Below are 14,841 nucleotides of genomic sequence, written 5' to 3' on the forward strand. Positions count from 1 at the left end.
GGCAACACGTACTCGCTACAGGGAAACTATGATTACAAGAAGCAAGTGCCATTAAAACCCCACAATTTCAGGCCTCGTGTTTTGCATTGCATTTATGTGCTATGGTTTCTAATAAACATATTCTGGATAAAACTGTCTGAATACAGCAACGGTGGAGCCTCTTTGTTGACTGTAGATTTGTGTTTTCATGATTTTGGCAGATGGTGCATACTTTACGAACATTTACAACACACACTATGGTTTAACGTCACCATGCTGGTGTACACAATATTACTGCACAGCTACACCTCAATTGTTACAACAGACTTACAAAGATAGCCAAAGGCTTCTAGCAGGGACCTCCTTTCTGACCCTCACCTCGTGGCCCTTCTCACAAAAAGGTCATCAGACAACAGACTCTTGTTGACTTTGTTGAAATCGCCCTGTAGGACCCAGGAAGTCCTTGGGACCTGCCAGCCAGGAGCTGGGTCAATATTTAGCAGCTCCTGCCCTCTTCCTGCTGCCTTCCCCTCCTGCCTGCCCTGGTGTTTGCACCTGTGGGCGAGCGTGGGAGTTGGGGCAGTATATGAGGACAGGTTCTGGCCAGGGCTCAGTCTGGCTGCCCCTCCTGACACCATGAATGCCTGGGCCCTGGGCACCCTTCCCTGCCTCCTGCTGCTGAACCTGCTCTCGGGATCCAGAGCCTCGCCGTGAGTTTTCACTACCTAGTGTGTCCTCTCACCAGATGTCTCTTGTGTCTTCTTTGAGGGTTTTTCCTGTCTCTTTTGAACATGTATCTACGAGTTGGTTTGATCTTTTTTTGGCTTTAAATTGTTCCTATGAGTTATTTTCTATTGTTTTTGAGCTTTTTTCTTTTTCCGTTTTCTCTTATTTGACTTTGTCTTTGTCTTCTCTGGCCTTTCACTGTATTTCTAAGTTGCCCCTTCTCTACTGTCTTCGTTGATTGTTCTCTAAGTAACTTTTTACGTCTTTTTTCAATAATTTGAGCTCTCTCTACTGTCTTCTTTGGACCTTCCAACGTTTTCGTTTTTTGGGCTTGTAGTAAATAGAATTAAGTAAGCAGCAGGACACGTCTTCCAGTAGTTAAGTTGGATTTATTAAGTTACAAAGAATAAGATAAGACAGCAGAGCACAAAGCCTCACAGCTGACCAGACCAACTGCCAGGGCTAGAATCCCCACACCAGAAAGAACACAGCTAGGTAAGAAGATAGAAACACAAAGAAAGGACTAAAGACACCAAGAAGCCATATAGAGCTAAGTATGAATTTACAACACATCTTCCCCCTTACAAACAAAACACATATGAAAACCTCAAACACAAAAGAAGATAAAGCATGGAAAACACGAAGAAGAAAACGTATAACACTTAGGAGGTCGAAGACCTCATGAACTTCCAGAACAGGGAGAATAGAATCTGGATCAAGAAGTGAAATAAGATAAAGATCACTATGACCACCTTCTCCCCTTCAATAGACAAAAATGAAGAGCCAGTCCACTCTCTACGCTCCATCATTGTGGCCACCAAAAAGTTCACTTTCTCCAATAATAATTGTCCATCGCAGATATTCGCTATTTAGAAGGTAGAACAGTTCTGGAAGAATACTCCCGAAGAAAATTTGGATTTAGACTTCTTTCAGTCCAAAACTTAATTCTGAACCAGGTGTCAAGGTTCTGGGTCTTTACTTCAGGTTAAGAGCCTCAGATTGTTTTCAGGCTTCCGAAATCTCTTAAATTTCATTTCTCAAGCTCTAGTCCTTCACAAACCACGGTCGTGATCCCTGCCGGACTTGGGACTCACTTCATCCTCTCCCGGCACAGGTTGTGGGAGTTTTATCCTCCACCGGTCCAGGGACGTCATCTGTCCACTCCAAGTACTCCTCCTCCGGTCCTGGGACATCCTTTGTCCTCTCCCAGTCCTAAATCTGGAACTTTTGTCCCCTTCCAGTCCAGAAACATTCTTCTGTCCCCACCCATCTCTTGGTTTAGCGGGTCCTGGAATTTACTTTGTTCCCTTCCAGTCCAGGGACATTTTTCTGTCCCCACCCATCTCTTGGTCCTGCGGGTCCTGGAATTTCCTTCGTTCCCTACCAGTCCAGGGGCATTTTTCTGTCCCCACCCATATCTTGGTTCAGCGGGTCCTGGAATTTACCTTGTTCCCTTCCAGTCCAATTTGTCACCTTCCACTCCAGAGACATTCTTCTGTCCCCACCCATCTCTAGATTCAGCGGGTCCTGGAAATGACCTTGTCCCCTTCCAGTCCAGGGACATTCTTCTGTCCCCACCCATTTCTTGGTTCTTCGGGTTCTGGAATTCACTTTTTCGACTCTCCTTAGTTTTTTTCAGTACATATGTATCCTTTGACCACAGGAGTCTCCATCTAGGTCTACTATGGCACTCCCACTTCCACATGAGACCACTTCCGGGACTATTATCCCCTCCTGGTTCGAGACCTGGGACGTCTTTTGTCCTCTCCCATGTCTTGGTTCTGCGCATCTCTTTTATGACTTCAACTCAGATTTTTTTATCTACTTGCTTAAAAGCAACTCTCTCAAACGCTGGAATTGAATGAATTACCCTAACCAGAAGTTGATGGTGGCTGCTTAACAGTTTTCCAATTTATTATCCGTTACACTACTTTTCTTTTAAATGTTCACATCTATGGTGTGTTCTCACCTTTGTGTTTCATCTGAGACTTTACTTTAATACGCTTTTTAACATCACCGAAAACAACCATAGCCCTGCATGTATTTATCACAAAAATCAAATCTCTCAAGGCACAACTCCCAGTAGCTGTAAAGATGCCACCATGACTAAATAGTGAGGCTCCTCTTTGTTTCGATAAATAGAACACTTGTATTGGCTCATATCGTCTGGCTTTGAAAAGCAGGTAAATGAAACAAAACCACAAATAAAGTACTTTGAAAAACAACAGATGGCACTGTTTTCAAGAACAGGGGATCTCAGTTTAATATGATTTAGCTATCTCGTGCTTCCAAAATGACGAAGTTGTCTAAACGATGTTTGTAAAATATAATGTAGAACACTCGTGGACCTAAATATATTTTGTTAATTATCACCGTTCATCGTGTTTCACTCACCATGAATGAGCTGGGCTACATTTACCCTTGGCATGGGCAGTGACTTGCCTGCCTCCTTCACTCTCTTTGCGCACCTCGTCTTTCCCATCGCGTTGAGTTACTGAAACACCGACAAAGGCATAAGATGGCTTCCTGACGTTTGTGATGCAGCACATCGCGTGATGACGCTACACGCGATGACACAACCAATAGGAAGACGCTAGACGTTGAACACGTCGTAGGACAAGAAACGCGCTGCTTCTATGCCAGGAGACACGAAAATTCCAAGACGTCATCAGAGTGCAGAAGGCAGCGCAGGAGAAGGATCACACGGCTGACTAACAGTACTTTGTGCCAAGCATAAATTTGTTTTAAATTGAGTCTGTTACAAAGATATGTGCACATCCCACACATGTCAACCACTCCTCTGACCTGTCACCTTAGAGTGTGCCTTCAACAGCAGCTGTGTTTGGTACTTAACAGATCATCTTGAAACACAGTCGATATTTTAACAGGTTTCCAAACCACTGGTTTGGTTTTCCTCAAGTTTCTCTCTTTAATTTTCTGGCAGCAGCTCTAATTGACATTTTCTACACCTCTGATAATAAAATTAACTGTTGCTATACTACTTGCAGTATCAGGATGTCTTTTCAAAACTCAGTTACTCACAGTTGCTTCAAACTGATTTTCAAGCGCTTCACAGGATTTACTTCTGACTTGTTTTGTTGATTTCCTCTTGTAACTTGCGGCTAATTTCTTCAGACTTTCTTGCGTACGCCGGTTTAAGACTTTTCCTCTTGTTTCTTGCAGCAGTTAGGTGGGTTCTTTTTGGTGAGGTAGTGCTCTGGTCTTCCTGGTCTTCTCCTTTGATCTGCCTCTGGTCTGGTCAGCTTCAAACGTCGCCAAAATGTAGTAAATAGAATTAAGTAAGCAGCAGGACACGTCTTCCAGTAGTTAAGTTGGATTTATTAAGTTACAAAGAATAAGATAAGACAGCAGAGCACAAAGCCTCACAGCTGACCAGACCAACTGCCAGGGCTAGAATCCCCACACCAGATAGAACACAGCTAAGTAAGAAGATAGAAACACAAAGAAAGGACTAAAGACTCCAAGAAGCCATATAGAGCTAAGTATGAATTTACAACAGGGCTCTCTAGCGTTTTATCCTCAACCTTTCTGTTTTGTCATCTTTGAACGTATCCTCACTCACCGCTGAATTTTCTCTCCTGTCGTCCTGAACTTTCTTACTTATCTTTTTAAGGCTTTCCTGTATCTCCTTCTCTTAGGATTTCTTGTGTGGCTTCTTTGTGCTTTCATCTGTGCCTTTGAATTCTATGGTTTGTGATATTTCATTCTGGAAGCCTGGGTAAGTCTAGGAGACAAGGGAATGGCTGAACAAGGATAGTGATGACTAGAAAGGTGTGGTTTGATCAGGTTGGTCTGGTGATGAAGTGGATGGAAAGTGTGTTGCTGTAGTAAAGTCTGCAATGTAGGAGTAGTCGTAGATTGGAAACAGGAATAGGTTTTAGTGATTTTGTGTTGACTGTGACAATCCACAGCTCTCTGGTCGTGCTTGTTATTTATTAGAATAAATTGACGCGTCTCATTGCTTTCTGATCCTCTGGGTTATTGCTGTCTAGAAATCAGAATAAGAATGCGATTTTTGGGGCGCAAACATAGTACAGGCCACAATGGTGTTTGTAAACTGAACAGGAATTTAACAGCAGCAGCTAAGGTACCCGAGGCAGAATGCACTGTGACTGGTTTGTGAGTCAGAGAGGTCTGTATGGTTGTTGATGAGGATTTAGGTGTAGGACAATGTTGCCCATGTGGTTCTTGGTGGTGGATGCACCTGGTGCTACGACTGGTGGGTTGAGGAAGGGATTTTACTGAGGGTGTCTGATGCTGGTGTTTATCTACATTTTGCTAGGAGAGTGTCTGGATATGTGCAGCCCCTGGATGCACCCAGAATGTTGTATGATGCTGTGTTGAGAGCAGTACGTTAGCAATGGCTGTGACACGTTTGTTGGACCACAGACGAGCACTTATGTGTTCATCTGGAATGATGAAGGGTTGGAGGAGTCCTACAGAAAGCATGGAGGAATTCAGAGAGAAGTAAGTTAATGTGGTTAGTGTGAAACTATGGAAAGAAACAAAAGTAGAGATGGGCTGTCGGATGGAGAAGAACTGCTGCCCGTGGACAGAATGTGGACATAATTTTAAGGATGGGTATTGTGTTTTGTGGTAAGATGTCACATATTTAAATGCATTTGCTATAGTTTTCTGATGGGGGTTTCTGATTGTTTCCTTGAGGTTTGGCTGTGGTGGTGAACTGACTGTCTACCTGCCATGCTTTGAAACTACCAGCAGACCACCTAAGATGTATTTACTTGTATTTGGGTGTGGATGGTCAGCTTGCGGAGATACTGGTTACATCAGGGTCGGTCTGGGACAGAACATAAAATTAGTGAATTAAATAGCTAAAAAGTGGCCCATGTGTTCAAACTGGGGCATTTTTTAACTTGTAAAGCCAGGCTGTATACGTGTTGTGCGAGGTATGGAAGATTGCATGGATATGAGCTTGCTGCAGGCAATGTTTGTTTTAATATCAAGGACAAATACCAGTAAACTCAGACCAAGCAAACCATAAAACAGGCCAGTCTACATCCAAAGGAAGGGCCCACGGACTGGCCTGTAACACCCGCCTGTTGGGCACTGCCTGATTGTCCCACAAACCAGTCCAAACCTGGAGTACATTGCCTTTATTGTGGGTGTGCAGAGTGGGTTGCTGATGTGGTTGCATTGAGGAGTGTCAGATGGCAGGTTCCATCGCTGTGACTGTAGGGGTTGATTTACACATCTGGGCATGTGTATGAGGGTTAGAAGCCCGTCAAGTGGGGAGCAGCTGTATGGAAAGGTAGAACACGTGTGGTGAATTGACGTGTGATGAGCAGTGTTAGTGTATAGCGAGGACTAGAAAGCACGAAGGAATGTGGCATGCATAGGAGGTGTGGGGCTAGTGAGATATGGTAGCAGGGGCATGGTTAGCTGAGACAGGTGTGTTGGCCTGTGTGAGTATTTGCCAGGCTGACTGTGGCCAGGTAGTGTTTGAGGGTTTGCTGGGCTGACTGAGATGTGATGGCACTTTTGAGCATGTGCTGTGGTGATGATGTGTGGTAGGTTGTGTGATCATGTTCTGGTCTAACTGAGGTATCACAGGGTACTTGTGTGCATGGTCAGCTGAATCAGGTTTGGGAGGATGAGACGGATGTTTTGGGCAGCTTGGGGTATGGTTAGGTGGATGAGTGTCCACTGAGGAGAAAGCGGCGTGATTTTGGTTTATCAGAGCGGGCTGGGCCGGCTGTGATTTCATTAGACGCATGCACAAGTCTTGAGCTGACCTGAGCATGTTGTGTGGGAACCTATGTTCAGCAAGGTGGTGTATTGTGTGTTGTGGTTATCTGCGCTGGGATATGGTTGGCATGTTGTTGTGCTGGAACCTGTGCTGGGCATAATGTGGTCTAGTGGAGTCTACGAATATGTGCTCGTCATGGTGTGGAGTGTCCTAAGGTGGCAGTCTGTGGTTGGCGCGTGTTGTGCAAATGACATTGCGGGGTGCACCTGGCAGAATAAGCACACCTGTGTTGTGGGATTGTGTGCTGGACAGAGTGTGGTATGCTTGGGCATGTGAGAGTGTGCTGAGAAGAGCGTTGTGTTACATGTGGAGTCCAGTGCCCCAGTTTAATCCTTAAAATGTGGCCTCTGTGCTGGACGGTGCCTGCAAGATTTGAGATTTTCTGTTGTGATTGGTAGGGTGTTGTGGTATCTCCCATCTGCTCGCCCCCCGGCGCCTCCGCACGTAATGGTGCTGCTCGCGGTGACATCACTTCGAATGTCACCGCGACCAGCGTTCTAAGGCGAGCGCCCGGAGGTCAGAGCGTTACTGCTTCCGTTGAAGTTGTTGTGGCTGAGGTCGTAAAGGTCATAAACTTCCTATGTTTATTTCAACTCATCGTCCTGGTATAATTTGCCACCTTCACACTGGCGACGAGGGTCACGTGAGATCTACGACCTCAACACGCAAAGTAGAACGGATGGAGCAGCTGGTATTATAAAGCAGGTTGACGCGCTCTTGACAGACTGAAGTATGAAGGGCGGCTGCAAGTAAGCGATCCCGTGCTGACTGAAGCGCAGAGTTGGTGATCGTGAAAAGAACAGCTACGTTCCTGACTGTTGAAAGGTACCAGTCTCCGCTTCAAGGAAATAAGGTAACGCTCGCCATCTGCCCTCAGGCGTGTTGTGATTGCCCTTCAACGTTCTCCTGAGATTGATGAACGGTCACTGGGGGAAAAGAGGAACGTGTGCGGCGAACATGCTAGCGAGTAGCTGATCAACGTTACAAGGAAGCGCGAGCAAGGAGCGTGAGGAGGAGCAGCTGTCTGTGTCGCGCTGTGGTGAACACGCAAGCACAAACTGCCTGTAGTTAACCTGTGACGGGGAATTTTGTGAGCGAGCGAGCGGCTGCTACAGCGGGTGTCTGACTGACATTCTGTGAAGCGCCGGCTAAGTCGTTTCTTCAACCAGCTGGTCACTGTCAGTGGGCAGGTAGAGCCGGGTGCGCTTTGTCAAACACCCTCGAGGGAGGACTGGTGTGGGCTCGTGACAGTCAGTCACGGAAGCATACTGGGTGCTCCCACGTCCAACTTAGATGCAGTGCAGCGCCAACGTCAGAGGGAAAGAAAAAGAGATGCACAGGATGGTTTGAAGTTTCCGCATTGTGGGAAAATTACCTGAAATAGTGACTGTAGCAGCGCGATGTTTGCCTAACTACCCTCCACTCTCCTTCAGCGTTTGTTGTCCTCACCTGCAAGCTGTCAGAGTGCCTGTACGATTTTCTTTCAGCCATCATCTCACCCTGTAATACGCATTGATGAGACTGGCAGTGTAGCAACACTTCTCCCTCTGGTGTTTTACTCCTACTAGAAGGAAAGCAGTTGCGCCCACCCCGTCGTGAATTGCGTTTTGGGTTTTGGCTTCAGCCTTAGTAAATTCTGAAACTAGCCTGTGGTATTCTGTCCTGAGGGGGTGCTGTCTGCATTTGACACTGTAAGGGGACTAATAAGTTTAAAACTTGGGCCTTCCACTGCGGTTTGAGAGTGTACTGTGAAATCCCACAAGAATAATGGTGTCATTTTGTGTGCAAATCTGATATCCACTTTTACTGGTATACTCAAAACTGTTCCTATCTATTGATTTATATGCTCACCGAATGCAAAAGTAGTATTGAGTGCAAATGTATATAATGCATTTTTGTTATATTTATTGACTGAAAACAACATTCTGCCATACGTGTACACTATATACCCACACTTGCTCTTTTGGTTTTCGTTCTGCCTTTTCGCTCAGTGACAATATACCATGCAGGGTGTGACCCCTCCACCTTTTTTCCTGACTAACCCAGGTGATACCACTATCCAATGGAAAAATGGGAAAAAAGTGTTTTTGAATTATGCTACTGTGTGTGAGCCAAATCTTGGCCTGGAAAGGAAGGTAGCATTATTAGCATATTACCTAGGTGCAGAAGGAGTAGAGGTTTTAGATCACCTCCCAGATTTAGGGACGCAGGAAGCGAGGGGTCTTAATGAGCTAGAAGTAAGTCTAAAGAAATTGGATTTACACTACCTCCCGAAGACGAGCACCATTATGGAGAGGTACCACTTTGGGAAAAGAGCACAGAAGGAGGGGGATTCTATTGAAGATTTTGTCTCTGAATTGAGGAAGCTAGCAGCGACATGCAAGTTCGGAGGGGCAAGTGAGGAAAGGATCAGGGATCAGTTTGTATTGGCTTGCAGGATGGAGCGTGTGCGTGAAGAGTTATGGCTTAAGGATGACCCACCGTTGAGGGAGGTTCTTATTATAGCGAAACAGGTTGAGCACATGGTACAGTGTGTCAAGGAAATAAAGCAAGACACTGGGGAGAAAAGAAGCGAAGATAAACCCAATGTCAGTGAAGTGGTGACCGAATGTGAGGCTGTGTCGGTGATCAAAGGCCAGAAGGTAGCGGGTAGAGAGCAGAAGGAGAGCAAATTGGGAGGATCATTCAAGGGCACCTGCTATAGATGTGGCAAGCAGGGGCATCTAGCTAATGACAAAGAGTGCCCCGCCCTCAGGTTTACATGCAACAAGTGCGGCAAGAAAGGTCACTTCAAGCAGTATTGCAAGAGTGGGCAAGGGTTCAGTAGACAGAGTAGAGACAGGACGAATGTAGTTTGTGACGAAATTGTAGTGCAGGTTAAAGGGATGCAGGTCCAAGGTCTTAATGACACCACGTGCGAAGAAATTGTGGTGCAGGTTGATGAGGGTCAGGTCAGCAGCCCAAAAGACATCATAAAAGTGGGGAGCACTGTGTTAGGAGCATTGTTCGATTCCTGTTCTAGGATGACAATTATTAATGCAAAAGAATTCTCTCGTGTGTCCAAAGGGAAGATAATTTTGAGAAAGATGGACTTGAGGCCTGGAGGATATGCTGGTCGCCCTATCTCTATGAAAGGCTATTTTTTTAGAAAAAATTGATTACAGGAACAGGACAACAGTGTCCAAAGTGTATGTGTCTACAGTTGGGGATAACATCTTGGGGTGGAAAGCACAGAAGGTGTTGGGGGTCTATCTCAATCCCAATAGTAATCCCCAGATCCTGATACAGGAGATACAGGAACACAGTACAGACGTAGTGACCGAGTTCAAAGAAGTGTTCAGAGAGGAGCTAGGATGTTTAAAAAACTACTGTCACAAGATAAAATTGAAAGAGAACGCAAAGCCTGTCGTGGCCAAGGTCAGGAAGCTTCCCATCGCCATCCAAGAAGAGGTGAAGGCTGAACTAGAGAAATTGTGCAAGGCTGGAGTCATCGAACCGGTGGAAGCGACGGAATGGTTAGCACCCATTGTGGCCGCAAAGAAGAAGGATGGGTCGGTTCGGCTCTGCATCGATCTGAGGGCATTGAACAAGGAGGTCGTGGTCGATCGATACCCTCTGCCGAACATCACCCAAATGATGAGCATGCTTGAGGGAGCAAAGGTGTTTTCCACACTCGATCTCACCTCGGCCTACTTTCAGATAAAACTACACGAAGAGTCACAAGAACTCACAGCATTTGTGACACCTATGGGCGCATACAAGTTCAAAAGGATGCCCTTTGGGTTAGTCTCGGCGGCCGCCGTATTTCAGAGACTCATGGGGAACATCTTGAAAGACATCCCAGGTGTCATGTGTTACCAGGACGACGTGCTTATATTTGCTAAAAACCATGAAGAGCATGATGAGAGGCTGAGACGCGTGCTGGGAAGATTGAGGTCGCAAGGACTAACGGTAAAAAGAGATAAGTGTGTGTTTGGCTGCGCAGAACTGGATTTCATGGGACACAAGGTGACTGCTGAAGGAATATGTCCCAAAGCTGAGCTACAAAACACCATTGTAAATTTGGCGCCCCCCACAAGCAAGGACAAAATCAAGTCATTTATGGGGATGTTGGGGTTCTACGGAAAATTCATAAGGAACCTGGCAGGAAGGACTTACGCCATCAGGCTGCTGCTAAAGAAAGAGACGGAGTTCAACTGGAGCCAGGAGTGTCAGAGGGAGTTTGAAGATGTAAGGAGGGCACTTGCAGAAGCCCCCAGCTTAAAGTCGTACATACCCAACCGGGCGACTGTGGTCACTACCGACGCAAGCGCTAAGGGGCTGGGAGCAGTCCTCACTCAAGTAGGCAAAGACGGAGAAGAAACTATTGCTATCGCCTCAAGGTCACTCCAGAAGTCCGAAAACAACTACTCGGTGATCGAAAAGAGGCCCTGGCAGAATCCTGGGCATTGGGAAAATTCAGAGACTTCCTGTGGGGCACACAGTTCACTCTTCGTACTGACCACAAGCCGTTGGTGGAAGTCTTCAGCAAAAAAGGCCTGGATGCCATCTCCAGTAGGATCAGGCGTTGGGTGGTCGGTCTCCAAGAATACACCTTCAGTGTCGAGTACGTCCCGGGAATGCGTAATTTTGCAGCAGACTGTATGTCAAGACTTGTCAGTGAAAATGAGGCGAAGGAGAAGCAAGGAAAGGTGGAAGATGAAGCCGATGAACATCAGATGGAAAGTGTCTGCGCTATCCAGAGAGCAGTAGGAGAGGAAACATGGAAAACCGCATTGAAGGAAGATGAGATCTTGGAGGAGGTGTGCAAAAGAATAAAAGACAGGTGGAAACACGAAGATAAACGGGAGGAAAATCTGCGGCCATATTGGGTTGTCAAAGATGAGCTAGTAGATGAATGTCTGTTCAGGGGGACGAGACTAGTGCCACCCGCGTCGGTGAGAGACAACCTTGTTGAGATAGCCCACGAAGGACACATGGGTATCACCAAGACAAAACAAAGACTCAGAGAGAACTATTGGTGGCCAAGCATGGACCTTGCCATTGAAAGGAAAATTAGAGACTGCATTCCGTGCAGCAACAGCGACAAAGTCTTGAAGCAACTGACGCCCCCAATGGTATGCAGGCCGCCACCGTCAGGACCCTGGGAGGAGTTGGCACTGGACATCGTGGGCCCACTGTCTGGGGAGCTGCGCACGCCGTATATCCTGGTGCTCATGGACTTGTATTCTAGGTGGCCCGAAATGAGGTTAGTAGGTGAAGTCACTACTAAAACAGTCGTTGGGTTCCTGGAAGAGGTGTTCATCAGGGAAGGGTTACCCAGCAGCATACTCACGGATAATGGGGTGCAATTATGTTCAAAAGAAATGGAAGATTTCCTTGGAGAGAGAGGAATCAAACACAAGCGTTGCGCTTTGTATCACCCAGAAACAAATGGCATGGTCGAGCGATTTAACAAAACCCTCAAGGAGAGTATCCAGTTAGCCAAGGCCAGTGGCATAAGCTGGAAAGAAGAAGCATGGAGGCGATTAGAAGCGTACAGATTCACACCGCACCAAACGACGGGAGTCACCCCGTTCGAGTTACTCCGTGCAAGGACACCTAACACCAAGCTATCCCCAGGGTGGATGAGGTGGCACAAGGGATGGTCAGACCGCTCAAAAGAAGCTAAGAGTTTGGTGAAACAAGAGGGGGCCATGGTGGGGAGAAAAGAAAGATACGACAGACTCAACTCTACACAGGAGGCCGGGTTCAAGGTAGGGGATGACATTAAGATCAGGACTCCCACCGGTAGAGCAAGTTGGTCAGGATATAGTAGCCCCACCAAGATCACTAAATTGTTCAGGAATGCTGTGAAGACTCAGGAGGGGAAGATCTGGAACCTAGGTAGAGTAGTGAGATTTCACCCACCCGGGCAGGATCCCTGTAGGGGAAAGGTGGGCGAAGACAACACAGTGGAGAGCAAAGATTCAGACGCCAAGTAGCCGTTGCCGGCTCCCCACCCGGGTGGTAGGTCTAACCGGAGAGTGACCAGACCCCCCAGACGTTTTGATCAATATGTAATGATGTGATTCTCTGCAATTCTGTGTTCCTCGTTTGCATTCATATATTTTGTTTCGCTGGGGAGGGGGATGTGTGGTATCTCCCATCTGCTCGCCCCCCGGCACCTCCGCACGTAATGGTGCTGCTCGCGGTGACATCACTTCGAATGTCACCGCGACCAGCGTTCTAAGGCGAGCGCCCGGAGGTCAGAGCGGTACTGCTTCCGTTGAAGTTGTTGTGGCTGAGCTCGTAAAGGTGTATACTTAATAAACTTCCTATGTTTATTGCAACTCATCGTCGTGGTATAATTTGCCACCTTCACAGGTGTGTATGCTGCAGTGCTAGGCTGAGTGTAGTAAGGTTGGGTAGACGAGCACTTGCCTGGCATGTGGCATGGTGTGGAAAGGTTTAATGCATGGAATGTAAATACATTATTTTTGGAAACAGAGTGTTGGGCGCCTGGGTAGACATTCACTGAAGCTCGGTGGACAGTTGTGCAGTCCCTGCAGTCTCTATGGTCTTTGTCCTGCGTTACAGCCTTGAGTCGCCTCTGCAACTAGAAAGAATATTCTAATCAGCATTTCTTTTGGGAGAAGGCTGATTATAGCATGACTCCTTTCTCAGATTTCCTCATCAGACTGTGACTTATGTATCCAGGGTACAGGCTTAGTTTTATATTGTATTTATCACAAGAAAGGTACCTTTATTAAACAATATTAAGAAATTTGTTGTTTAAAAATGTTGGGTAATGGCAAACTCTGAGAAATGTGGTGGATTCTGGTGACAGAGAGGGAGAGAATGCCAAATCCTATATAGTAGTTGTGCTACTCGAGAAAGGCATGAGGTTGCAGAGACCTGGGCTCAGGTGACATTGAAAGAGCTGGGTTGCAAGCCGCAAAATCATGAAATGTCCCTGTTCACCCATATATAAGATCCTTACTCAGTCTTGTATCTATTTCGAGATTGGCTCTGACCAGTGCAAGTGTGGGCTCGCATCCTGGCCTGATGTACACACGTATTATATGGACATCAACCCTCACCATGTGGAGACATTCATAGGTCTCCTCCCTGGTCCACAGGGTCCAGGGTATGCTCCGTGTGACTCTCACCCTGGCGGAGGAGTCACACCGACAGAGGTGGCTGCCCGCCACACTCTGTGGGGTTGTTTACATGGCCGCCTGCCACTGTAGGGCAACACACAACTATTCACAAAGTGGGATAATGCAGGCTCTCACTGAGGGCTCACACAATCACTTGATACAACTCCTGCGCATACGTTTGTGGCTGAGACCTCTTCCATCAGTCATTACCACCAGGAGCTGGGGGAACACAAGGCCGGTTCTACTCTTTTCTGGGCACTCAATTGAAGAATTTCATATTTTGTAGTACTGGAAGCGTCTCACTGATTTTGTCCTCAAGCCCATCTTTCGTGAATTTACAGTAAATCATAGAGTGTCTGTCCGCTTTTCATTCACTCTAATCCTTTTGCCAACTTTTTTTTCCTTTCCACTGGTTTTCGAATGGATTTAAAGGCGTTCAGCCTCACTGCCAACAATGTTGTCATTTAGTTTCTCACAGTTTGCATATCATTTTTTCACCCACAGCCCTTCGCACGATTCAGTGGTGTTATTGAGGCCAGGTTCCACCTACATGTGGGTATAGTAGTTGTTAATTCTTTTATTGTGGAGAATATACAATTATGTACGGAATACCTGACATAATTAGGACTAATAAAATAAATTTATACTGTCAAAACCAGCATCCTAAACAGCACAAACAAAAGAGATGCTAGAAGCAACAGTTCATAAAATAATAAAACTATTCATAAAATAAGTCTGTGGGTATATCTGGATGTCATCAAAATATGTCTGGACTAAATGCAAAATCAGCTACAGATAGTAGTGCAAAAGTTAGGGATCACTTATATCACTTTGAACGTTCTCTATATTTTCCTTGAACGTTGTCCATGTGCACTCTTTATACTCTACTTTGTACTTTTTAAGCTGTCACTTGAGTATTATTTATATTTCTTGATGTTCTGGGGGATATGAGTTTGAGTCTAAGCATGACAGGCTCAGCCTTGCATCCTTCTAAGTTGAGTAAATTGAGTGGCATAAATAGGATGTTGCAGCACTTTACAGCAATTGGTAACAACTGAAGTGTGGTATTTATTTTTTTGTGTTGCAATTCTTTATTTACAGCGCCGAGACACCTCAGGGTATTTGTGCGCTAAATAAATTGCATAAATAAATAAATAAATAAATACATTTATTGAAGGTATAATGAGGATATACAGCCTAGAGGGA

At 46.0% G+C, this 14,841-nt stretch overlaps 1 protein-coding gene across 4 annotated transcripts in view; it reads left to right on the forward strand.

Annotated features, from left to right (window-relative positions):
- The first annotated feature begins 533 nt into the window (after window positions 1-533).
- LOC147706526 (alpha-2-macroglobulin-like protein 1) overlaps window positions 534-14,841 on the forward strand; it is a 360,239-nt gene continuing 345,931 nt past the window's right edge. For all 4 annotated transcript variants that reach the window (XM_086932994.1, XM_086932995.1, XM_086932992.1 and 1 more), the window contains exon 1: window positions 534-689. In XM_086932994.1, the coding sequence (XP_086789120.1) occupies window positions 616-689 (74 nt within the window). In that variant the 5' untranslated portion in view covers window positions 534-615. The remainder of the gene's footprint in view (window positions 690-14,841) is intronic.

This window comes from Lissotriton vulgaris, chromosome 7 (assembly GCF_964263255.1).
Source record: "Lissotriton vulgaris chromosome 7, aLisVul1.2, whole genome shotgun sequence".
Classification (NCBI taxonomy): domain Eukaryota; kingdom Metazoa; phylum Chordata; class Amphibia; order Caudata; family Salamandridae; genus Lissotriton; species Lissotriton vulgaris.